The 24,217-nt window shown below is 56.7% G+C and overlaps 1 protein-coding gene across 3 annotated transcripts in view; it reads left to right on the top strand.

Annotated features, from left to right (window-relative positions):
- Positions 1-24,217, top strand: part of CD82 (CD82 molecule) — a 50,878-nt gene that overhangs the window by 15,466 nt on the left and 11,195 nt on the right. The window contains exons 1-6 of one of the 3 annotated variants that reach the window (XM_042904264.1): positions 503-747; positions 5,470-5,542; positions 10,828-10,910; positions 16,550-16,622; positions 21,376-21,500; positions 21,589-21,663. In XM_042904264.1, coding sequence (XP_042760198.1) covers positions 10,848-10,910; positions 16,550-16,622; positions 21,376-21,500; positions 21,589-21,663 — 336 coding nt within the window. In that variant the 5' untranslated portion in view covers positions 503-747; positions 5,470-5,542; positions 10,828-10,847. Of the gene's footprint in view, positions 1-502; positions 748-5,469; positions 5,543-10,827; positions 10,911-16,549; positions 16,623-21,375; positions 21,501-21,588; positions 21,664-24,217 lie in introns of those variants that run through there. The other 2 variants (XM_042904263.1, XM_042904262.1) reach the window with 2 other exon arrangements.

The raw sequence follows: 24,217 nt of genomic DNA on the forward strand, positions 1-24,217 counted from the left end.
AGCTTTGGTTAGTATTGGCTGGGTGCCGCTTTAAGATGATGTTGGTGTGTGATTGCTCCCGTTCACATCCAGGTCCCTCCAAACGGGGCACTCCCTGAGGGCAGGGGGGTCTCCTCCTTCCTCCCCGTGTCCGGCTCAGGGCCTGCCTGGAGTTGGAGATTCAATGGCCTGCGGTGGGCTCAGCACAGGACGCAAACTCTGAGCAGAGACAGCCACTTGGGAGCCCCCGGGCGGGCCGGGCCGCCCCTCGGGCCACAAAGTAGGCAGGACCCTGGACTCCAGGGTTAGGGGGTCTGGAACGCGAAGCTCATGTGACAAGGGCAAGGGCCACCACCTTCCTGGGCCCCCGCTGATAACCCAGGATGACGAAGCCATGCTTTCCGCCTCACCGAGCGGCATGGGGTTGATTGGCTGAAGTTAGCGAAACACCGCTGCCTCGGAGATGCTTCCGTAAACGCTCATGCCATCCATCGGTCTTCCCTCTGCCCGATGTCTGTTTCAGGTTTGCGGGGACAGGAACCTTCCTGGGGCAGTTTGCGGGAAGCCGTGTGTGTCCTACGTCTCAAGGGACAGTCTTCGTGCACACCCTCCTCCTGCCGTGTGAGGAGGGGAGTCATTTCGCCTGACTCTTCCCACAGCCCCCCGTCTCTGTGTGCTTGCATCCGAGCATTTGGCAAGCTGATCCCACCATTTCCCCGGCCAAGGCTTGATAGCCCCATTTTACAGATGAGGACACTGAGGCTCAAGGTGGGTAGGCAACTTGCCAAAAGTCACACAGCTCTGTGAAGTGGGATTGGAATTTAAGTCTCTCTCAATTCAAAGGCCATACTATGACCTGGTTCATTGTTCTGTCCTCTGCCACGGGCATGGGGAGGGGTCCTCGGAAGGTGGCTAAATTCTGAGGGCCCATCCGGGTCTTCCTGTTAGGGGCCCTCGAATCTGAGGCTCCTGGATAGCCTCTCAGAGAGTTCTAAATATTCCTCCAAGTTAGCGCTTCCCAGCCGATGTGGTGAGTGTCCCCAATGTGTTGAGATGGTTGGTTATCTTCTCAGCCCATGGGGACAGAGCCCTGGGCTGGCCAACTCAGACCAGGAGCATTCCTCTCTATCCACCCCAGGGACCAAACAGATACTTCTCTACATGTATCGTTATGTGAAACAGGTTGGGAAGGAGATGGCTCTAACCAATCCCCTCCCTTCCCCCACCATACATACTGAGCACACACATTCCCCAGAAGGGTGGGGATTCATAGTCCTCTCTGGGCCTCAGTCTCTTCATCTGAGAAATGGGGACAAAGTAGGTGATGTCAAAGGCATCCTTCTGGCACTGTGAGTCAAAATATATAAGCCCTAGGACCAGCATTGGGAGGGGGCAGGGTCTGCATGGGGCCCAAGTAGCCTGCTAAGAAGGCCAAAAACAGTCCAGAAAGGGAGCCATGGAGAGGGAGAGGTCAGAGGCTATGGTTCAGCCTCAGTTTGAGCCTTTGGCTGCATGGTGCCAGGTGGAGAGGCTGGAAGGCTCAAGGTGTCTGCGCTTCTTGGTGTCGTACCGTCTGTAAAGTGGCCTCGTCCTCCTCATGCTAATGGCCTGCCGGTCTCATTGCTTGGGTTTCAGAGCAGAGCCTCGTAGGAAGGGCCACATCTGTCAGCCTCATCAGCCACGCTGAAAGAACACTCTGGCCAGGATTGGTGGGGCTGATCTTTTCCTTCCTGACAGGAAGCCAAGAAGCAGCCTTGGAGCCATGGCGGGATGAGGGGCAGGCAGGCAGGGGTGCGGAAGGGTGGGCTGAGCTGGCTCCACCATCTACTTCATTCACTTCGGCAGCAGGTGAGGAGGAGGGAGCTTAGCCACTTACTTGTGTGGCCTTGGGCGGGTCACTGAACGCCTGAGACTCAGTTTCCTTATCTATTAAATGGGTATGACAGTATCTCTGTGGGGTTCGTTACAGAGATTAAATAAGAGACAGTGGGAATGGTATGATACAAACTATAAGGTGCTGTTACTCCTGTGCCACAGTCCGGCCAGGCATGGTGGCTGCCTGCGTTCCTGGGGTGTCCCTGGCCTTCTTCCTCCAAATGCCAGGAGTCAGTCCCAGCTCCAGGTGTTAAGGTCCTTAGGAGAGGACCCGTCACCTGGGCTCATGGGATGGTGCGGCAGAAGCGGGTTCCGTATCTGTAAGACAAACAGGAGGGCCTGGGGCTCTAAGATCCTGTGATTCCTGGGAGGGTCTGGTCTGAGTGTCTTCTGACCCGGGATGGCGGAGGTGGTGGCATTCGTACCCCCGTGTGAGAGATGAGATGGGAAGGCTCGGAGAGGTTCTGTGATCCCCTTGCTCAAGGTCACACAGCTAGTTGGAAGCAGAGCTGGGATTCAGACTCAGGTCTTAAAGGAAACATGAGCCTAATCACGTTCTATGGCCTTGTGATTTTCCTGTTGCCCAGAGAAACGGCCTATTATACTTTTTCTTTTCTCTTTTAACAACAACAACAACAAAAGGGAAGATTGGGGAATGAAAAATAAGATCATGCAGAGGTCAAAAAGCCAGCCCCCGGAGCCAGCCGAGGTTTCAGGAAACACATCACCTGCCCCACATGAAAACAAACACAGCCACCTGTGACCAGCCTCTTTTCATGGATGACCAGGACAAAGTCCAGAGAACTGGGGAGCTGAGTGGCTGAGGACTAGTTTGCAGGTGGAGAGCCCGCAGGATAGGCCGGTTTCCAGAAACCAACAGCCAGGCCAGGCTTTTTCTGAGTTCCTGGTGAGATCAGGTGAGATCAGTTGTCAACTCACCAAACTGGCTGGACCTCCAGGCCTCAGGCAGGCCTCTGAGACACAGCCAGAGGCTTAGAGACAGAGGCACCGCCCATGCTCAGGTCAGAGGCCCTGTTCCTTGGCCGGCCCAGCCCTGCCCTGCCCTGCCCTGTTTAACCCCTATCCTCTTGCCCAGGAGCAGCAGCGGTCACACTCTGGCACGGAGGCCCCCAGGCCAGGCATACATTTGGAGGCTGGATCCAGCCCCCTCGCGCCCCCCCCACCCCCCCACCCCCGGCGAGAGCGCTTTGGACTGTTGGTCAGGAAATCAATGACTCTGGGTAGTAATCATCATTGTTGTAATTTGATAGCATTTATTTGACACTTCCTGGGGGCCAGGCACTTTACAGATATTAGCTCCTGGAAGCCTTGCCATAATCCATTAGTCCATTTTACAAGTGGGAAAGCTGAGGCACCGTGGTGAAGTGATTGCTCAAGGGCACATAGCTGGCTACGATGCGCAGATTTGGTATCTTCAGGCAGGGAGGGTGGGAGGGATGGCCAGGGTGCCCAGCACAGACTGAGCCCTACTATGCATAAACCTGACTGTGGTTCATCTTCACACCTGTGTGGGGCAGGTACGTTTACTATGCCCATCTGCTGACAGAGGCAGCTCTGTAGTGTTTCCCAAGGCGATGTGGCTGAGCTGAGGCATATGAGGCAGCTCGGGGGTGGGAACGAAGGGCTGCCGTGTGACTGTCCTATACCTGTCTATGCAGAAGGCCCGGGGAGCCAGGACAGGCAGCAGGTGGCCTGGGGATGTCCAAGTCCTCCCTGTGCGTCAGCCCTGATCTTGCTGTGTGACTTGTGAGCTCTTGCTGTCTCCATCCCCTCTGGGAAATGCGGGGATCTGGAAGGTCTTCTGCAGAACAGATATTCCTCCTGGGATAAATCACCCCGGTGTTGTGTGGGGGAGGGGTGGCGTGAGCCTCTAGCAAGAGGAGCAGAGGTACAGGGAACTTCGTGTGAGATTCTCCCCAGCCAGGCCCTGCTGCCCCAGGGCCCGCAGGCCTGCCTGCGTCGCACTGGAAGCAGAGGGACCGGGCCACGCTGGGGACCAGGCCGATGGAAGTGGGTCTCAACACATTAGCATCCCCTGGAAACTTAAAAGACCCTGTAGTCTGGACTGTAACCCAGGCCAATTTAATCAGGATCTCGGGGGGGGGGGGGGGGGGGGCAGGCACGAGCAAGCTGTACAGCTTCCAGGGTGATTCTACGCACAGCCGAGATTGGGGATCACTGTCCTAAGCCAGTTGGGAGATGGGCGAAGTACGAACCTCTTGGCTTTCCAGGGTGAGTGACCCAGGGAAAGCACGCGCCTGCCCATCTGCATCTAGGGATAGGGCTCCCAGCTTTTCTGACCTAGAGGAGATTAAAATCCATTCTTGGGAGTAAGCAGCCTCCCCTTCCCATAAACCAACAACGTCATTCTTAAGGACCAGAAACCTCCAGGTGCAGGATCAAAGTTGGTTTGTCTCATCTCCTCTGAGAAATCTTTCCTGAGCTCCCCAGACACCCCCTTCCCCTTCCTTCTTCCTGCAAATACATACCGAGCGCTTAGCACGTACTAGGCACAGCTCCAGGCTCTGGGATCCGGGGTGAGCGAGACAGACACAGCCCTCCCCTGAAGGAGCCATGTTCTAATGGGGGCTCTAGACGCACTAAGTGAACCAATAAGCTAACTGCGGTGAGCAGGCCATGTGATAGGCCCCAGTGTCCGGGGTGCTGTTCCTTACAGTCAACAGGGGAGACCCCCTCACCCCAACCTGAGATTTGGACAACTTGGTTGGGGCAGGGACGGGGGCTGGATGTTGGCATGTTTGGATTCTGCTGTGCAGATGAGGTGTTCAGGGAAGGCCTCAGGGAGGAGGGAACTTGACCTATAGGAAGTGGAGGAACCAGCTGGGAGCTTTGGGGGAACCACTAGGACAAAGGCTCTGAAGCAGGCAAGGACCTAGTGTACCAAGGCACAGAAAAGAGTGGCCTTAGGAATGAGCGTGTGTATGGGGAGGGCCAAGGCATGCGATGCTGAGGACAGGGGAGGGGCAGGGCAAACCAGACGGGGCCCCGCCTGCTGCCTAAGAGGCTGGATTTTATAGGGGACATGTTGGCTACGTCAAGGTTACAGGGCTGCAGGCAGGGGAGTGACAAGGTCTGGTTTACGGTTTTCAAACCCCTTCCTGCAGCGTGGATGAGGGATGGGGGAGGACAGGAGTGGAGCCTGTGACCAGCAGGGAGCTGCACTGGTCCAGGCAGGAGGTGAGATTTGGGCTGGGTGAGGTGTGGGACTAGAGGAGACACCTTCAGGCTGCGGGATGAGGGGGAGGAGGGAGAGGGAGTGTGGGTGGGTGTGGCTTTTGGGTGTTTGGTCTGGGACAGTTGTTGGGTGGAAAGGCCATCCCCACCCCATCCCTGGCCCCCGAACCCTGCAGCACGTAGAATCCTTAGCGCCGGCCCCCGAGCAGGCGCCTCTGGTCTGGCATTTCCTAAGACGTGCTCCGTGTGGCCTTGAGGGCTATTAAGTGAAAAGTGGTTTCAGTTCAGTGTTTGCCGCGGCGATCTTGAGGATGTTAACAGCCTAGTGTGTGGTGGCTCTCGGGGAGAAGAAGTGGCACTTTACACACCCGGTGACAGCAAACCTTCTGTTCTTAACAGCGCGTCTTCGAGGACTCATTGTGAGGCGCCACTCCAGGAAACGCTGATCTGGTTCCAGCCCGGCATCGCACAGGTGAGGAGGCGGGCCCAGGGAGGGCGGTCACCGCGCTGGGTCCGGTACCCCGTGTCCCACCAGAGTGGGCACTGAACCCGCACCTCCCCACTCTGGGCCTGCCGGTGCCGCTCCGTCACGTAACTGTTTTCCACGAGGCCGTTTGGGGACATGCGTGTTCCAGGGTCAGGCTGGAGGGCCCCTGCCAGACCGAGCCTCCTACCCTACGAGTGCAAATTCTCAGGTGCCCCACACGGACAGCGGTGCTCACGAAGACACCAGGTCTTTCCCAGTCCTGCTTCCTGTACCCAGGGGGCTTCGGGGAAAGTGAAGGAGCCTTGGCGGTGGGTCCTGGCACCCAGAGCTGGCTCAGGGAGCTCGCCCCACAAAACCCCCACCCCACCCCTTGGATGAGGACAGAGGAGGTCTAAAAACAGTCTCCGCTGACTCAGGGGCCGTGGGTATCAGACCCCTTTCAGGTGGCTGGGCGCTTGAAAGTCCACGTGTTTTATCTGGAAGTCCCTCCTCACTTCACCATCCCTCCATTCTCCCCTCCACCCATCCCTCCATCCGTCTGTCCATCATCCTTCCATCCATCCAGCCCGCCAGTTATCCCTGCATCCTCCCACCGCCAACCCCCATCCGTGGCTCTGTCCAGCCACCCGTTCCATCTTTGATTCTGCAACATTTGCCGGGAGCCTACTTTGGTCTCATAAATAATACATAGTCTTTCCCCTCAAAGTATCACGGTCCACAGGGGAGATGGACAATGAAGTAGACAATTACCATACAGCATCATGAATTCTAGTGGTAACCTCCATTTATTGAAAGCCTACCATATGCCAGGCATTTGATCCACATTATCTAATTTAATCTCTGGACAAAGCTTCCAAATGGGTTTCATTTTCCTCCTTTCAAAAATGAGTAAGGTGACGCTCAGAGAGGTTAAGTCAGCTGTTCAAGATCACACAGCTGGGAGATGAGAGAATTACATTCAAACCCAGGCAGGCCCTCTAACGCCGGAACCTGTTCTTGGAACAACGAATCCAGTATCCGAAGCTATTGGAAGGAAGCGGAGAGGGGGCGTGGCTAAGCAGCAATCTGTGTTGACAGGGACTAGGTGACTATGGTGGTAGAGACAAGGCTGGCTGGAGTAGAGGCGTCTTCCTGGAGGTGGTTTCTGAAGTCAGTCTTGAAGGATGAGCAGGCGTTGGTAAAATATCAGCGCAGTAATCTCTCAGTACAAATTGATTAGGCGTAAAATGGTGTATTTGGTCAATTTAAATTGTGGTTGCTTAGAAATGGTCAATTTACCTGCTATAAAGTATAACATAAAACAGTCCCTCCTACCTACTGCTCAGACAGCTGTCAGAGACTGCTCTGGAATTTTCCAATAAAACGCGCATTCATGTCATTCCCTTGTGTCGTCGGCCATCCGTACACGCTTGCCAGGAGGCGTGGGCAGACCCTCCAGTGTTTATGGAAAGTATACACAAGGAAGCATAACATTCTCTTCAACTTCATCTGCAAATGAAACCCTCACCCCTTACTTCTTCCACAAGTACCGATCGACACAGGCCCAGGGAGCCCTGACCGTACGAGGTACTGACTTACCCGTTTACAGCAGTGGGTTCAGTCAGGCCCCTCACTCTGTAGGTGAGGAGAACAAGGACCTAGAAGTCCCTTCCCTGTGGCCACGTGTTGGCAGAGCCAGAACTCTTATCCGGGGTCCTTTGTCTCCTCCCTGACTGCAGTTCTTACATTCAACTTTTGCCACCTCTATGTGCTACAAAATCTTTTTATGTTTTTTCCCCAACTATTTAAAAATGTGCAATCTGTTCTTAGGTCGCAAGTTGTACAAAAAAATAGGTGGTGGGTTGGATTTGCTCCACAGACCCAGTTGGCCAACTCTCGCCCCACACCAGCCCTTCCTCCTGTCTCGTGGATGAGAAGACTGAGGCTCAGATCCCCAGGCCTTCTGACCCCAACTCTGGGAGCTCCCTGATGTTGCTGCCACACCCTGTCTCAGAGCCACCGGGGCACTTTCTCAGCCTGGGCTGTGACCCCGGACCTTCTTGGGGCTACCCGTCTTCTCCGTGTTGCTTTGAGGGGGAAATGTCTATACCTTACAGGGAAGAGAGACTTTGCACCCTTGGATGTTGGCCAGTGTGCCACTGGTTCTGGGCACCTTCTCCTCCCTCAGGAGATCCCCAGGGAGCCTCTGGGGCTTCCCAGATTGGCCAAACTGCCTGCCAGTCATGGGGCTGCTGGCTCCTGTTCTAACATCTGAGCCCCACCCCCCCTCCCCAGCTGCCTCCCGGAGAAGATGGGGTGGCCTAAGGGGTTAGGTGGCCTGAATTCTGCCCTTGCTGGTCAACATACCAGTGACTGGGGACAAGCTCCTTCACCCTTCTGTGCCTTTCTTTGCTTATAGGACACGGAAGGGCTTTGCCCGATGTCTAGTACAATTCATGTGAGTGCCCGAGACCAGCGAGGTTGCTCAGAGTCTGGAGCATCCGTGAATACCAGTTTAGCAGGTTCTGTCTCCTTCTTGCCTGCTTGGGAATCCCAGCCGTCCCCAGAGATCCCTTTATATAGTCGAGGCCACTCAGACAGGACGCACTTCACAGGGGAAGGGTCTTGGGCTCTGGAGCCCACCCCTGCTTGGGCACTGTGCGGCTTGGATGAGTTACTTCACCTCTCTGAGCCACGGCCTCCAGGGATAGGAACACCTCCCTCGCTTTCTGGGCGCGTGAGACGCGGGTGGCCTCCTGGAGTCGGTGCCACTCATTGGCGGCCACTCTTCCTCACTCAGCGGGCCCAGACTTTACTCTCGTCCGCCAACTGCCCTTTCTTTCCTGAGCACCCACAACCCTGTGAGGCTGCCCTGGCGCCCCAGCCTGAGCAGAGGATGTGGAAGTGGAATGTGTAGAAACTCCCTTCCCGTACTGCCTAGAAACAGACAGACAACGGTTGCCAAAGACCGTTTGCGTGTGTCTCCGGTTGCACAAGATCCCAGCGCACGCTGCTCGGGCCCTTGGCCGCTGCCAGAGCTCCGCGAGGCTCTTCCAGTGAATCGTGACCTGTCTGTAGACTGCTTGGGGCTCAGCCTGGGTCAGCCCCCCGGGGCGTCCCGCGTCACTTACAGGGAGGAGACCTAGCCAGGCAAGCATGAGAAACACGCCCCCTTCCCCTCCAAGAGAGACTCTTTCCTCTGCTGTTTCTTGTTCCGCACAAGTTCATGAAGAACCTGTGGTCTTCTGTGCTGGAGGGGGGAGAAGAGAACAGTCACGCTCCTTCATGGGGACCGTCCCCTGCAGGTCTCCCTCAGGCCAGGCCTCGTTTCAAGATCTCAGATCTCTAGACCTCCTGACACAGGGAGCCCCTGTTCTCCCCGCTCCGGATCTGGGATAGGCCCCGGGGGGAGTTGCTATGGCCGGGGTTTCCCTGGCTCCTAACTCCCCGTTGTTGTCCCTGCGTTTCTCAGACCCCAGCCTTGGACCCTGGTAGACTGGAAGAGCCGTTCAGGCCCCTCTCCTCACGTTGCACTTGAATCCCCGCAAGCCTTTGTTCAGGCTTTGCTTCCATGCCACTTGTAACAGGGCGCTCATTACCACTCAGATAGCCTTTTCCTTCTTTGGACGGCTTTGCTTCATGTTGTGCCCAAATGCGACGCACAGAAAGGCAGCTAAGGAAAATGTTCTCTAATTGAGACGTGAGAAAACTGAACTGGGTCCCTTGGGAGGTGGTGGGTCCTCCCCCTTAAGCCCTCTCCCCCATTACTGGAGGTGCGGAAAGTCAAAGCGGAGCTCCCACTGGCAAGGATGATAGAAGATTATTACATGCAGAAAAGGCAGAGGGGACCTCCATATGGACAGGATGTATTCACAAGGCTTAGGGCTGCCTTTTACCCTTGCAAGAGGAGGAAGGGGTAAAGCCCACCCCTTGGCCCTCCTCCCCTCTGCTCTGTGGCCTGCCCCTCCACCTCCCGTCCGCAGGCCAGTGGGAACAGCACTGGGCCCAGTGCCTGCTTCCCCACCCCCAAGCCCAGCTCTGCCCATGCAGCTGCCCCATGCAGCTGTCCCGGCCCCAGCTGCCCGGCCCTGGCTCCTTTCGCCCCACGGAGCCCAAGAGCTGGGCTGTTGTCATTCCTGGATTGTGTGTCTTCAGGGAGGGGGCGAGGGCAGCCAGCTTCCAGCTTCCCTCTTCCGGCCTGAGGTCCATCAGTGTGGGGAGGTACAGCCAGTGTGCTCAAGCACAGTTTGTGTCTCAGAAGCACGAGTGTATTGCCCAGGAAAACAGTGAAAAATTGGGAACAACCATGGGTCTAATCATAGAGTATTGATTACATGCTTTGTGATATATCTGTATCCGGGACTTTAACCCTAGGATCCTTGGGGGTTCCTGAGCGAGCTTTGTGGGGCCTATAAACCTCCGGAAATTATTTGCAAAATGCTGCCTATACATGAGTTTTCTGGAGGAATCTCGCCCTCCAAAGTGTCAAATGATCAGCAGTATGGAATCCTACACAACATGTAAAGTTGTGTCATAGAACATTTTATCAGCATGCAGAGATAGTATATTGTAGAATGAAAAAGGCGGGTTACAAACCACTCTATACAGTATGAGCCCGGTTTTGTTTAAAACCATCTGTTAAACACACATGCTGGAAGTATAGCTCCTAAAATGATGACAGTTTTTATCTTTGGGGTAAGATAAAAGTTTTTGTTCCCTTTGTGTTATTCTGTATTCGTTGGATATTCTACCGTGCATATTTGTTCCTTCTTTGAGGAAAAGGTGGAGGGCGCACTCGGTCCATTTTCTAAGAAGCCAGAACTCTCCTTCTCTCCCAGCAGCCCCCTGGCCCCAGACGGGGCTGCAAATCTGTGCCATAAGCTGTGGTCTCACCTCTGAGTCTCCAGCAACCACCTGCCAACTTCCTTGCCTCCTCCCTTTGACCAGCATCCATCTGGGCATTTCCAAAGCCCAAGAGGGTCCTACGTGACTTCCCTCCAGGCCCTGCCCAGTTGAGTGGCCAACCCAGACTAACTGTCAAACATCAGGCAACCGAGATGGCCTGTAGGCCCGCACTTCCTGGCTGTGTGGCTTTGGGCCAGTCATCGAACCTCTCTGGGCCTCCGGGTACCATAAAACAAGACCTCGTGTTAGTTCCTCCCTCTGGGATTGCCGTGAGGATGAGCTGGGATGATTTGGGGGCCGCTGGGTCACTGATAGCGGTCAGCATTGTTCCCTTTCCGCCTGGCCCAGCCTGGCCCTGACCTACCTGCCTTCTCTCCCCTCCCCAGGGAGCTCCAGGACCAGCAGGATGGGGTCAGCCTGTGTCAAAGTCACCAAATACTTTCTCTTCCTCTTCAACTTGCTCTTCTTTGTAAGTACGACCAGCACCAGACGATTGCCTCCAACAGAGACTCTCCTCCTGGGGGCAGCCCAGCCTGAGGACCCTCCAGACGCTCCAGGCCAGCGATGGCAGTGGGACGTGGTCAGCGAGGGCCGAGGACAGACCACTGCAAACGGAACTGGGTGGGGCAGCCGGGAGATAGCCTCCCCTCCAGCTGGTTCTGTGGTGGAGCACTGGATGCCTCTCCCAGCTGTCCCCTCTCCTGTCCCCAGCACCGCGGTCCTGGGCAGTCAGGGTTGGAAGTAGGCACGGGTGTGGAAGAGCCCCCTGGGTGTCCCCTAACTCATCAGCAGGGAGTTCTCTGAAATCTTTCTCGTCCTGTCCTGTCCTGGCCCTCCCCCTACCTGTGTCCCCTCTGAAGAACTCCTGTTACGGTTCGAGATTTCAGCTGCCCCCCTCCTCCCTCACGCCCGTTGTGGGGGGCACACCCAAGCTCCCAGAGGGTGTGCAGGAGAGACCAGGCTTGGGGCCAGCGTGGGGACCCAGTCCCCCTTCACCAGACCCACCCTGGCAGGCCTCACCAGGTCCCCAAGCCATGGGGCCGCCCAGATGTAAGCCCAGTGCACATCTGGAGCTGGTTTTCCTGGGGCCTCAATTTTCCTCTCTGGCCTGGCACTGACTGATTCTTCCTGCTTGGAGTCGCAAGGATGATGTTGGGGTGTGCGTGTGTGTGTGTGTGTGACAGAGAGAGAGACAGGGTGTGTGTGAGTGTGTATGAGTGTATGTGTGTGAGTGTGTATGAGGATGGACGTGTGTATGAGTGTAGGAGCAATGGGTGTGAGTGTTCATGCATGTGTGATGCGGTGGGGGGGGAGTGTGACGCATGTGTGTAACTGTACTTGTGTGTATGTATTAATGTGTGTGATGGGCAAGGGAAGAGTGATACGTGTTCATGTGCATGTGAGTGCACGTGTGTGAATGTACACGTATGTGCACGAGTGTGTGACTATACACGTATGCATGAGTTGTGAATGTACACGCGTGTGTGAGCGTGTGTGTGAATGTATGCGTGCGCACGCGCGCGCGCGCGTGTGTGTGTGTGTGTGTGTGTGTGTGTGTGTGTGTGTGTGTGATGGGGTGGGGGAGTGGCCTGAGAGGCCCTCCTGGGCCCAGGGTGGTGCTAGGGGCTATGTCTCCTCTGTGTTGCTGGTTTACCCTATACTGTTAAAAATCAGGCTGAAAAAGAAGATATTTATTATGATCCGACTTAATTTTTAAAAGTTACGCACACACACACGAATATTTCTGAGAGGGGAAGAAAATGCCTCTCCGTGTTAGTGTTGGGATTCCTCAGAACTTGGATTTTATTCTGGGTGCTTCTCTGCGTTTTCCAAATCTTCCTACAATACACATGAATTACTTGTGGGGAAAAGACGTTTTATGTCAAGTTACACAGGATTGTAGACAGTTTGGAAAGTGAAGAGTCATTCTAAATCCCCCCTCATAACCGTAACCCAACAGATATTTATGAGTGTGTTGGCACACGCAAACACACACACACCCTTATGTGCATGCACGTGCACGCACAGCTGTGGTGCTGCCTGTTGGGCCGTTTGTCCACCCAGCCCCCTCCTCTGAGACTTTGCTGTGGCTCTTGTCCTCCCCGGATGGCAGCCGGGTCTAGAAGCTACCGCAGCCAGGGCCTGGGCACCTGGGCTTCCCCAGCTTGGCGGTCAGGTCCCTCCTGGCTGGGCCAGGCCTCTGGAAAACAGTTGCCGATGCAGCAGGAGCCAAGCCTTCCCTGGCAGGTGCTTGGTTCCTGGGCCTCCACCTGGCTTCAAGTCCGGCCAGGACTGGGGGGACAGGAGGGTGGGAGTGCTGTGGTTCTACCCGTGGGGACTCTAGGGACTGAAGACAGGGGTCTGGGCTACAGCCTGGGGAGCGCCGGGGTTTGGAGTCCAGGGACACAGACAGCCCGTCTCACCCCGTGCAGTGGGAGGGAGGGGGTAGAGACTGGAGAAAGGAAGCAGGCTTGATGGTTTTGGCCGAGGGGTCCCTTCCCATCCTGCTCCTAGCCTGCCCCGTGGAGCCAGAGGCTGGAAAAGCTTGTCTCCGGCCAGAGTTTTGGGGGCTGGCAGGAGTCAGGTGTTAACTCCCCGCGTGCTGGGGTCCAGGATGGCCGATCAGGATGTGAGAGGGGGTGGGCAGGGAGAAGGGGAGCTTTCATCAGAGGAGGGAGAGGGGAAAGGAGAGACTCAGAGGGACAGTGCACGTTTGTTCGTTCACTCACTCCTCCCTCGTTCGCCATGTGTGTCCTAGACACCTGTGCATATTCAGACCCTGTCATGGGTCCCGGGTAGTCGCTCACCAACAGAAGGGCCATGGTTTCTGTCCTACGTTCTTGGTGGAGCTGGGGGGGCTCCAGTCAAGTATTTCTTCAAATGGATGATAAGACGGCATTTGTCCCGTGTGCTGGGCATGAAGGATACGGCCCCCAGGAGAGGTGGTAATAGGGCACTTGACCTTGTCAGGATGGCCAGCTGCAGCTCCCTGGAGTTACGTGTGGGGGGTGGGGAGAGAGGAGTCCGGGCTTCTGCATGAGTCCCGTATGGGGGCAGGGGGCAGAGTGGGGCTTTCCGGGGTGCGGGCCTTGCAAGCCTTCCAGGAAGGATTCTGGTTTTATTTGGTGCATGGTGGGAAGTAGTTACGTGATCAGACTTGTGGTTTGGAAGAGTCGCTCTGGCTGCTGTGTGTGTTCGCATATGCATACGTGTACACGTGTTCATCCTTGCCAGGCTCCCTGCTGACCCCGGGCTTCCCAGAAAATTGCCCAGTCAGCTTTTCTTAGGTTCACAGAAACCCAGAAGCCGCTTGCTGATGCCGTACTGTTCTGGGGGAAGCCGTTGCTATAAGGGTCCTGGCTCCCGGCTGAGCCCTGAGGGGAGATTCTGGTGGACCTGGGGGGCTGGGCGTTGTCGGTTAAGGTGGGGGTGCCCCATGGTCTCAGCCTTGGTTCACAGAGAAAGAGAGTGCCAGGGTGCCTCTGCCATTCTGGTTGGCTGCCTGGCTGGGGCTGTTCCTGGCTGACTCACAGCCTGGCGGCTGGTCCAGCCACACAGATGTCAGTCTTTGGACATCAGACCCACATGGGGCTGAATGGATGAGTGCCGGGGACTTCCTTTTTGGGTGTCTTGAGGCGAGCCGAGGAAGTTAGCTGGGAAGTCCTGGATTTTGACCTACTTGGGATTATGTTTGCCCACAGGGAGTTTTCTGCCCTGCCCTGTGAGTGTAGGGAGTGAGCAAGTCAGGGGCTATGCCATACGGGTCAGAGGTGCACAGGAGCAGACTGTGGGCCTGACGCCTGGCCATCGGCCAGCTGTGCTGTGAGGGGCAGAGTTGGGGTGGGCAGGGCCTCAGGAGTCTTTGGGAATCAAACTCCCAAGTTCTGTAAAGTCCTGCTTCCTCCCAGCAAGCTATATAGTCCGAGGCACCCCCACCTGACTCGAACCCTCCGGCTCAGCAGGGTCCCAGTAGCCTCACTGTCCCCAGAGGCTGGCTTTCCAGGTGAAGACCCAGGACAGACCCCGGGTATCCCTGCTGAGGCCACCATCTGGCCTAGAGTAATAGACCTGGCTTTCAGCCCCTGATGGGAGGAATGGGCGACCTCCGGCAAATCGGGGCGTCAGTTTCCCCATCTGCAAAATGACAGTAACAGGGCCCATCTGGCAAGGAGGGAGGAGGGGACTCATGACCTGCTGGGAGACAGTGGGGGAAAAATGTAGGGTTGCCATCAGCTGCTATTGTCTCTAAGGGGGTCAAGACTAGGGCAAGGTGCGTGAGGCACTCACTTGGGGATGAGAAATAGCCCCGCGCTGTGCCCTCTCAGGGCTCTGCTCTTTTCAGAAGGAAAAACATCACTGGTACCGATCCTGCCTTTATTTAAAAGTTTGATATTTTGTTCATCATAGATTTTTTTTTTTTTAATTTTTTTTTTAACGTTTTTTTTTGAGACAGAGACAGAGCATGAACGGGGGGAGGGTCAGAGAGAGAGGGAGACACAGAATCTGAAACAGGCTCCAGGCTCCGAGCTGTCAGCACAGAGCCCGACGCGAGGCTCGAACCCCCGGACCGCGAGATCATGACCTGAGCCGAAGTCGACCGCCCAACCGACTGAGCCACCCAGGCGCCCCATTCATTCATCATAGATTTTTAAAATGAATTTTGGTTTTTAAAAAGTAATTGCTGCAAATTCTTATCTTGGGCTGTGTGTGTGTGTGTGTGTGTGTGTCCTCTTAATTTTTATGCCCAAGGCAAGCACCCCGTTTTCCTTACTGTGGTCCTGGCTCCAGCTTTAATGACAGCACAGCAAGGCTGTTCAAGCCCCGTGGGCTGGGGTGCTCACCCCACGCTGAGGCTCAATCAGCAGCTGCTGGCCTCGCAGCTTAGGACCTGATGGCTGAGCGGGGAGCCCAGGGCCTGTGATGGAGGCGGGAGGTGGCATGCTAGGACCCTCAGGTGGGCTCAGGCCAGACCCCAGGTGAAGGCCAGCATTGTGGGGTGATGCAGGGTCCTCTGCTCCCAAAGGGAACCTGTGCTCTTGCCCCGGCTACAGGCACTTCCCCAGCCTTTGCTGGCTTGGGGGGATGTGAGCCTCTGCTGGGGTCCCACCTGGGGAGTAGGCTCAGGTTGGGGGCCACCCTGGTGTGAGGCAGGGAATCCCTGGGCCTATGCCACCCATTCTCCCCAGGTTTACCTTTCTACTCCTGCCTTTACAGTGGGTTCCGGATCTCGTTCATTTCCTGAGCACTCAGCACCTGGTGAGATAGGTGCCCTGGGGATACAGAGCTGCATACAGCCCAGCCCTGCCCTCAGGGAGCTCACCATGTAGCCTGAGGACACACACAGCTGGTGAAAGCCAGTAGGAGGGGCGCCTGGGTGGCTCAGTCCGCTGGTTTGAACTTCCATCTAGAGATTTCCGCTCAGGTCATGATCTCATGGGTTTGTGGGATTCAGCTGGGAGTCTGCTGACAGTGTGGAGCCTGTCTGAGATTCTCTCTCTCCCTCTCTCTCTGCCCCTCCCCACTCTCGTGTGTAGGCACGCTTTCTGTCTCTCAAAATAAGTAAGTTAACATTGAAAAAATAAAAGAAAATAAAGCCAGCGGGAATGGCTGTTCAGAAGGTTGCAGGAGTGGTTGCCACAGAGTAGGGGCCCCTTGGCCGGCCTGGGGGAGTCAGGGGGGCTCCTGTGGAAGCCGAGCTCTGAGGGGCAAGTGGCAAGTGGGCCTTGATGTTCAAGTCCGTGCAGGGTTTTCCCCAGAGGTGGTTTGGGATGTTTGTGGCCCCTGAGATGGGCTGGGGGTGAGGGGGGATGGCCCTGGGGAAGAGCCAGGAGGTAAAGCAGGAGGGCATCCCTGGGGGGAGGCTGATTGACTTGGTTTAACCACCCATGGGCCTACGGTGGGGGAGACTGGAGGCAGGCCCTGCTGTCTGGATGGCTGGGGTGCACCGGGACTTGGGGTGCAGGGCCTGAGGCCACCCTGACATCCCTGGGCTGGGGCGGGGATGGAGGTGGTGCTCCCCCTTCCCCCCGCCGTGTCCTCCTGGCCTGGCTGCAGGGGCAGCCCGCGGGGCCCTCAGAGGCCCCCATTGACTGCACCCTCTCTTTCCAGATCCTGGGCGCGGTGATCCTGGGTTTCGGGGTGTGGATCCTGGCCGACAGGAGCAGTTTCATCTCTGTGCTGCGTAAGGACCCCTCTGATCCCCCTGCCCGGCTTGCTCTGGAGTGGCGGTCCGGGGCAGCAGGCAGGGCCACCACACGAGGGCTTGAGCCTCAAAGCCAGTCCCTCTTCCAGCTGCCCTCAGGGCCTGGCCCAAGTCCTATGCTGAGCACTCTGCCCTGGGCCCCCTCTGCAGGGGTTTTCAGAAGGAATTTTCTCTCCCTCCCTAAACAAAGCTGCTGTTGTCTGGAGAACAGTGGGGGGTTGAGGGAGGCTTGCTCTCCCATTCCCGGCCCTTCCCTCAGCCCTGACCTTGAGAAAGCCTCTTATATTCTCCTTCCCTCCATTTGCCGGCTCAGCAAAATGTGGGCAACAGTCCCTCCCCAGTCAGTTTAGGTAGATGGAGGAAAGGCCGGGAAAGACGGATTGTCAGGAGTTGGTGACGTGCCTACTATGTGCCTGGTGCCAGACAGACTCATGGGGCCTGTGGGCTGAGGAGGAAACCACCGGGCACAGCAACCATTGTTTGTGTTCTTTATGCGCCAGGCATGGGGCCAAACATTTTACACATGACAATTGCCTTAGTCCCTCAAGAGCCCCGTGAGGTAGGGACGCTTCTGTTCCTGCCTTACAAATGAAGAAAGGAGGCTCAGAGGAGTGATGTCCCTGGCTCAAGTTCATTTAGCTTCGAGTGACAGGCGTGAGATTCGAACCCCGAGAGCTTTGGTCCTGAACGCTGCCCATGATAGGGAAACCACAGCAGGGAGGCCCCTTCTCTCACTCTTGAAGCAGGAGGAAAGAAGCCCAAGGCACTCTTGCACCGCTGACAAGAGCCCTTCCAGGTCTACACACACACACACACACACACACACACACACACACACACACACAGCCTCCTCCAGGAAGCCTGCCAGGCTTGCTGCACTGATCTCATGGCTGCCCTGAGGTGGAAGGGAGGCACGGCCGAGGGCCCCCGAGTAGCACAGGGATGCCACTCCCATCAGTGAGTGCATCCTTGGCTCGCTTCCCTCCCAGCTGCTGCTGAGGCAGCAGGTTTGGACTCAGGCCCATGACAGCTGCTTGATTTGAATAAAGCGGAACCAGGCTAGGATGGGTGATGGAGAGGCCACACCTGTCACTGTGCCCCCAGGGGGCTAGGCTGCCCCTCAGACCTGAAAGGAAGCAAGGACGGTCCACCCTCCAGCCACATCCGATGTGGCCTGGGGCTGGTAGTCTGGCCTCTTCCTGAGGGGCTGCAGACTGTACCCCCATTCTGGGGCTAGGGTCTGCATTTCCCACCCCAGCGGGGTGCCCACGCTCCCCGTGCCCACTCTCCATGAGCCCTGATGAGGCCCAGGCTCCCCACTTCCTGGCCGTGGCCTACACCCAGCAGGCACTACTCCATGGGGCAGAGTCTAAGGTCCGGCTTGCCCACTGCATCCCTGCCCTCTGCACCTTGCCCCAGGCTCCAGGAACCTCCTGCCGCTTCTCCCGCCTCCTCCCATATCAGTTCTCAGACTCTGGAGCTGCCAGAATTTAGAGGTCCCCTAGGGGCACCTGGAATGTTTTCACAAATACAAGGGCCCCCAGGGATCTGACTCCATTGATGTGTGGGTGGGGGCCTGGAGTACTATAGTTTTGAAAAAGCTCCCCAGGTGCTTCCCCAGCCAGGGCTTGTAAACACTAACCTACCAGAGGAAAAAGACTTACTAAGAATCACACACAAAGTGAGGCTCAGAGCTGGGACCTGTGTCCCTGGCCTGCATGACATAGCTCTTCCCTTACCTAACCGTGGGTCCACGGAGCGAGGCGTTACATCTTACAGTGGGGGAAACTGAGGCACGGGAAGGGGAAGTAACTTGTCCAAGGACACACAGCTAGGAGGCAGAGCTGGGACATGAACCAGGTGGCATGGGTCCTGAGCTCCCGGAGCCCCAAGCCCCTGTCCTGCAGGGTCCCACACATTCATGCCTTAACGAGAGGAAGCAAGTGCAGTGGTTAGGGGCACAGACTCTGGAGCTGGGCTGCCATGGTTTGAATCCTGTCTCTGCTGCTTACTTACTAGCTGGGTAATCCTGGGCAAGTTACCTCACCTCTCTGTGCCTCTTTATCTGGAAAATGGGGATAATAGAATATACTTCAAGGTTATTGTGAGAAATGCAGTGAGTTCATACATGAAAAGCGTTTAGAACAGCTCCTGGTGAAAAGTAAGCCCTACACAAGTGATTACATTTATAACAACATCTTTAAGAAGTAGGATTTCGTTCCATTTCACAGAGCAAGAAATAGAGGCCAGAGAATGGCTTGCCCAGGCTGAGCCCGTTACCAGCAGAGCTGGGATTTGAGCCCCAGTCCCTTTCGGTCTGGGTCCCTTCCTACCTCACTGGTAGCTGCCAGGCCTGGTGAGACCAAGATGTTTCTGCTGTGCACAGTGGAGGGCCACCCCAGAATGTCCACTTGTCCCCTTCCTAAGTCAAGATGCTGAGACCAGGGCCAGCCTGAGACCGTGGGTGAGGTCAGGGACTGGTGTCCACTAACTGTTCTGAGAAACTGCGACCCCACATCTGGGCTGGCCTCCTGGGGGAGAACCCGAATTGGGGTCTCAGCCCTGGGTACCTGGGTCTCCTGTTAGCCTCGCTGGGCTTCAAGGCTCGTAGGGACAAATCGGGATGTAAATCTACCCTCATCGGGCTGTTGTGGAAATTAAGCAGATGATTCGGATAAAGGGCCTTGTTCTGGCTGGCACACAGTGGATTCTAGGCAGTGCCAGTGTCTTTTCTCTGGGAGGTGTCCCTGGGAGGAACCCAAACCCGGGAAGCTTAGAGAAAGTGACCCTTGACGGCCTCCCCCCTGCCTGTGCCGATTGCCGAGAGCCTGGAATGAAAACTGGTTCAGTGCCCGGAGCCCCCCACACTCACCACAGCAGGGGCACTGCCCGCCTGCCTGGGGGCTCCTGTGAGGAACTGGGCGGAGGCAGCCCAGCCCTGGCACCCCGAGAATGGGGTGGGCTGTCCAGGGCTTTTCCGGAGCTCCAGAACACTCTGTCTGTGACCAGGAAGTGGAACTGAATCAGGCCCTCCTATCCACCCACATTTCGGCTTTGTAGTTTTTTCTTAAGGGCACTAACACCCCCTCGGTGGCCAGGGTGGGGATCTCAGCTTCTCCGAGGTCCCCCAGAGAGCCGGCCAGTGTTCTCCCTGCTGACGGTCACTTGTGTCAGCCCTGGCCAAGGCTGAGTCATTAGGAGAGCAGGTTAAACTTCCAGATTCCAGGTGGTCCCCAGGGAAGTCTGTTAGTTGTGACAGACCCAGGAATCCACACCAATACACTCCAGGCTGCCCACCAGGTTTCTGGAAACATCCTGTCCCGGCTGTCTCCCTGAGAGTGCAGGGGCTGTCGTGGGAGGAGTCCGCAGCCCCTGCCAATGGGAGGCGCGTGACGGCCTCCGGGTAGAGCGCATCCCAGGCCGGCAGGCTGGAGGCGGGCAGGAACTGTGCCCTGTTGTCGCGAGTGATGTGATGGGCTTGGGAAATGTTGGTCACGTGCTCTGTTGGAACCCCGACCTGCACCCGCTGGGGTGGACTCGGCCCGCCCGAGGCCCTGAAGAGGGTCTCGTGCCATCAGGCCCCTCTCGCTCTGCTTCACGCATATTTCTGCCAGACTCACACCCTCGCCTTCTGTCTCTCCTTCTTCAAATACGTCAGGCCCACTGCTTCCTCCTTGCTGTTCCCACGGCCTGGACTGCCTTCCCCTCAGGTCTTCACCAGGTCACTTCTCCGTCCTGGTCTCAGTTCACATGTCAGCTGCTCAGACCGGCCTCCCCGACCCAGCCAACCCACTCCCTGCCCCGTGGTTCTCTACCTGAGCCAGCCTCCGTGGCTTCTTGGCCTGCCCCCAAACCAGAGATCTGTACTGTTTACGTATGGCCCCCCACGCCCCAGCCCACTGGAGGTCAGCTCCTCGGTGTTGGGACCTCATCAGTCTGTACCCCCAGCAGCCCAGCACGACGTCTGGCATGCAGCGGGCACCTGATAGGTTTGTTGGCTGAGTGAATGAACGAGCATCACGCCTATGTCGGCACGCGTGCCCCATGCGTCAGGGGAAAGAGCGTGGAATTGGGGGCGTTCAGCTTTCCACACCCCAGCTCGGCGCTTGCCCCTGGGCCTCTCTGAGCCTCTGTGAGGTGGCTGTGCCCCAGCCTACCAGGCAGGATGACGTCAGAGCTAGAGACGGTGTGCATGAGGCTCTGGAGGGCAGAGTGGGCCGGAGAGGCTGGGGTTTGTTATGACAGGGATAAGGAGGAAAGCAGGCCTTCAGTGTCTGTGGCCCCAGCAGAACCTGCCTGTCCGCAGTCCATTAACTCAGCAGATATTCATTCAGGTAGCTCTTTGCTGCACTAGACAGTATTCAGGGAGCTGGGGGTTCAGCGGGGACCAAAGTCCCCGCCCTCATCCGGCTCACCCCTTCTCGGAGCCAGTAGGCCAGGAGCAGGATACATCAGTAAAACATAGTCTTTGCAATCCTAAGTGCCCAGGAGAGCATCAAAGCAGGGCTGGGGATTAGGACCGATGAGGGGGCGTGGACATCCAAGGGAGGCAGCTCCCAAAGCGGGGAGGGAGCGGGTCCTTGGGTGGGGGCTGACCCCAGCACTCTGACTCCAGGGTGGGGCGGTTAGGAGCGGGCCCAGACCGGCGGGCTTTGCTCCGGACTGACGGTGGTGCGCTTCAAGAGGGTGAGCCGCCCCGGGCTGCACTCAACGCCCCTCTTTCCATCCCCAGAGACCTCCTCCAGCTCGCTCAAGGTGGGGGCCTCCGTCTTCATCGGCGTGGGGGCTGTCACCATGTTCATGGGCTTCCTGGGCTGCATCGGTGCCATCAAGGAGGTCCGCTGCCTGCTGGGGCTGGTGAGTGCGGCTGGCCCGCCGAGGGGGGCAGGGTGGGGGCGCCTGGTAGGGGTGCCCGGCTGACTCCGTGCTGCTCTGTGTCCCCCAGTACTTTGCCTTCCTCCTCCTGATCCTCATCGCTCAGGTGACCGCTGGAGCCCTCTTCTACTTCAACATGGGCCAGGTAAGCAGCCTCCCGGGTCCCCGCTGGGCAGGGATGGGCCCCGGGGGTGGGCGAGAGACAGGGGCCCTCTGAGTTGTCCCAGACTAACCCAGGAGGTGCCTGGCAGCCTCTCAGGCCTGTGGTCCCTGCGATCTCCCGTCTCGCGCAGAGTTGCTGCAGGGCCTGAACGCGGTAGCTGTGCCCCAGCACTTTGTAGCTGCGGGGCGGTGGGCGAGCCGCTTGCCCCTGTGCCCGTCTCGCCTTCCGCAAACTGGGGAACTAGGGATGATAATACATTCAACTCCCAAGGTTCTGGTGAGCATTCAGTGAGATTACTCTGGTAAAACCCAGCACAGCGCTTGGCATGGTTGTCCTTGTTCTTAGTCAGGCACCTCAGCAGGTACTAGATCATGCCATGAGGCCCAGGCAGGGGACTGTCAGCAAAAACATTTGTGTCACAGGGAAGGCACTCAGCTTTAAGGAATAGAAAAGCAGACTTACTGTGGCTTAAACCCGAAAGACGTCTGCCATCGACGTAACCAGAAGCTGGGTTTGGAGTCTCAAAGACCGTGCGTGCCACTCACTATGTGACAGCACTCACCTCACGGTCACAAGACGGCTGCCACAGCACCAGGCACAACATCTGTGTTGCTGCAGCCAGAAGAAAGGGAAAGGGACAAAGGCAAAGTAAGTCCTCCCACAGCCTTCCCCAGACGGGGTCACAAAGGCACCCCTGGCTTTAAGGGGTCTCCAAAGACAGGCACAAAGGAGAAGGGAGCCGGGAATAGCTGTGGGGTGGGTCAGTCGATTGTGACCGTCAAAGTTACCGTTTATGGAGCGCCTATTATGTGCACATGGTATGTTCTAGAAGCTTCTCCCACACGGTCTTGTTCTGTGGCAGCTGTGCACTGTGTTATGTTGACAGACGGGGAGGCAGGTGTTGAGAGGGGTGGGTGTGGCCAGAACAACAATAATAGTAGGCCACTTGACTTTCATTCTTTGACTGATCCTCACCATGCCTTCCCTCTCAGGGTAGCGTGTGAATCCCCGTCCTACGGGCACAGGGCGAGGGCACCCAGCCAGCCGGTGGCTGGGCCAGGCGAGGGCACAGACTCCTGGACTCTCGGCCAGAGCTCGCCCCAGACCCACTGCACGTGGCCTGTGACCCAGCTGACCCTGGGGGCCCTGCCGTCCTCCAGCATTACAGTTCTTGTCCACCAATGGGGGAGGCAGAGCTGGTGGCTAGCGGGCCCCTGCCTGTTAGCACTTGAAGGTCAAGTTGCCTCAAATCACTCTTACAAGGAAGGTGAGAGAGCATTCAACCATCATCAGCCACTGACACCGAACAGAGCCTGGAACAGGCCCGGTACTGGCTGCTGCACGCACACGACAGTCACTGTGCTTTCCCCACCAAAAGGCCTAGGAGATCGTGGGCATGGTGCCCTCGTTTTGAGACATGGGAGCACAGAAATTAAGCAGCGTGACCAAAGGTCACACAGCTAGTAAGTGGCAGAGCCAGGATTTGAACCCAGGCAGCTCGCTTTCTGGGTTCACATTGGTGAAATTTGCTTTGCAGTGGTCCCTACCTGAGTCTGCCTTATTTATTTATAAATCACACCCAGCCTGTTTCTCTGGAGAATTAGAGCTGAATTCCAACACAGGCACAGGGTCGCTAAAATCAAAAAGAGAGATGGGAAGAGGAAAACCAGTGTCCCTGAAGCCAGGGGACGAGATGCTCATGGTAGCTGAGGGCTAACTTGAATGCTGAGCTTCCTGGCAGCCAAGGCAAAAGGGGAAATAGTGGTTTCGGTAAATGAAAGGAAGTTCGCTCGGCGATCAGACAGGAAGGCAGTGTTTAAGGGAGGGAAACTCTTCCCAGTGAAAGCTCGTGAGATCCGGTCTTCATTTCAGCCCTCTTGGCACCCAGGGCTTCTCTGAGACCCAGTCCGTGGTACCTTATAATCAGGGTGAATAAAAACAGGGCCCCAGTGAGTTCCTGTGATTCAGAAGCTGGTCGACTCTATAAGGGTTTTGAGTGGTCCCCTTCTCATCCTCTGTGTGTTTCCCCATCTACCGTCATCTATCGGATGACAAGCACGTGCCAGGAGCTGAGTAGTAACTTGGTACTTGGTTCAGTTGTACAAGCATTTTCCAATTGAAGAAACTGAGGCCGAGAAAAGCAAAATGACTTTTAGACACAGCCACACATAACTCGGATGCGTCAGAGTGGAGAATTCCATCCCGATCCCTCTGACCCAAGGCCCATGCCTCCCGATACGGTATGCTGCCTCCCTGTGGGCTGGTATAATCTCTGCTTGGCCAGTGACCAGGAGCTATGCCTCAGAGGCGTCCCACAGCCCCAGAGCAAGGCCTGTTTGGAGAATCAGGACTCCCGACTCCAGTCCAGACTGTCACACCCCACTGTTCCCTCCTCTGCCTCCTGCTTACCGCACCCCACCCCCCTCGGGCTCCACATCTCATGCCTCTGGGTCCCAGCCTGCCTCAGGTTGGCCCCCCTCTTCTCCTGGAAGGCAGAGGGATGTTTCCTGGCTCTGCTGGGGAAGTTCTGGCACCA

Source organism: Panthera leo, chromosome D1, assembly GCF_018350215.1.
Source record: "Panthera leo isolate Ple1 chromosome D1, P.leo_Ple1_pat1.1, whole genome shotgun sequence".
NCBI classification, from domain to species: Eukaryota; Metazoa; Chordata; class Mammalia; order Carnivora; family Felidae; genus Panthera; species Panthera leo.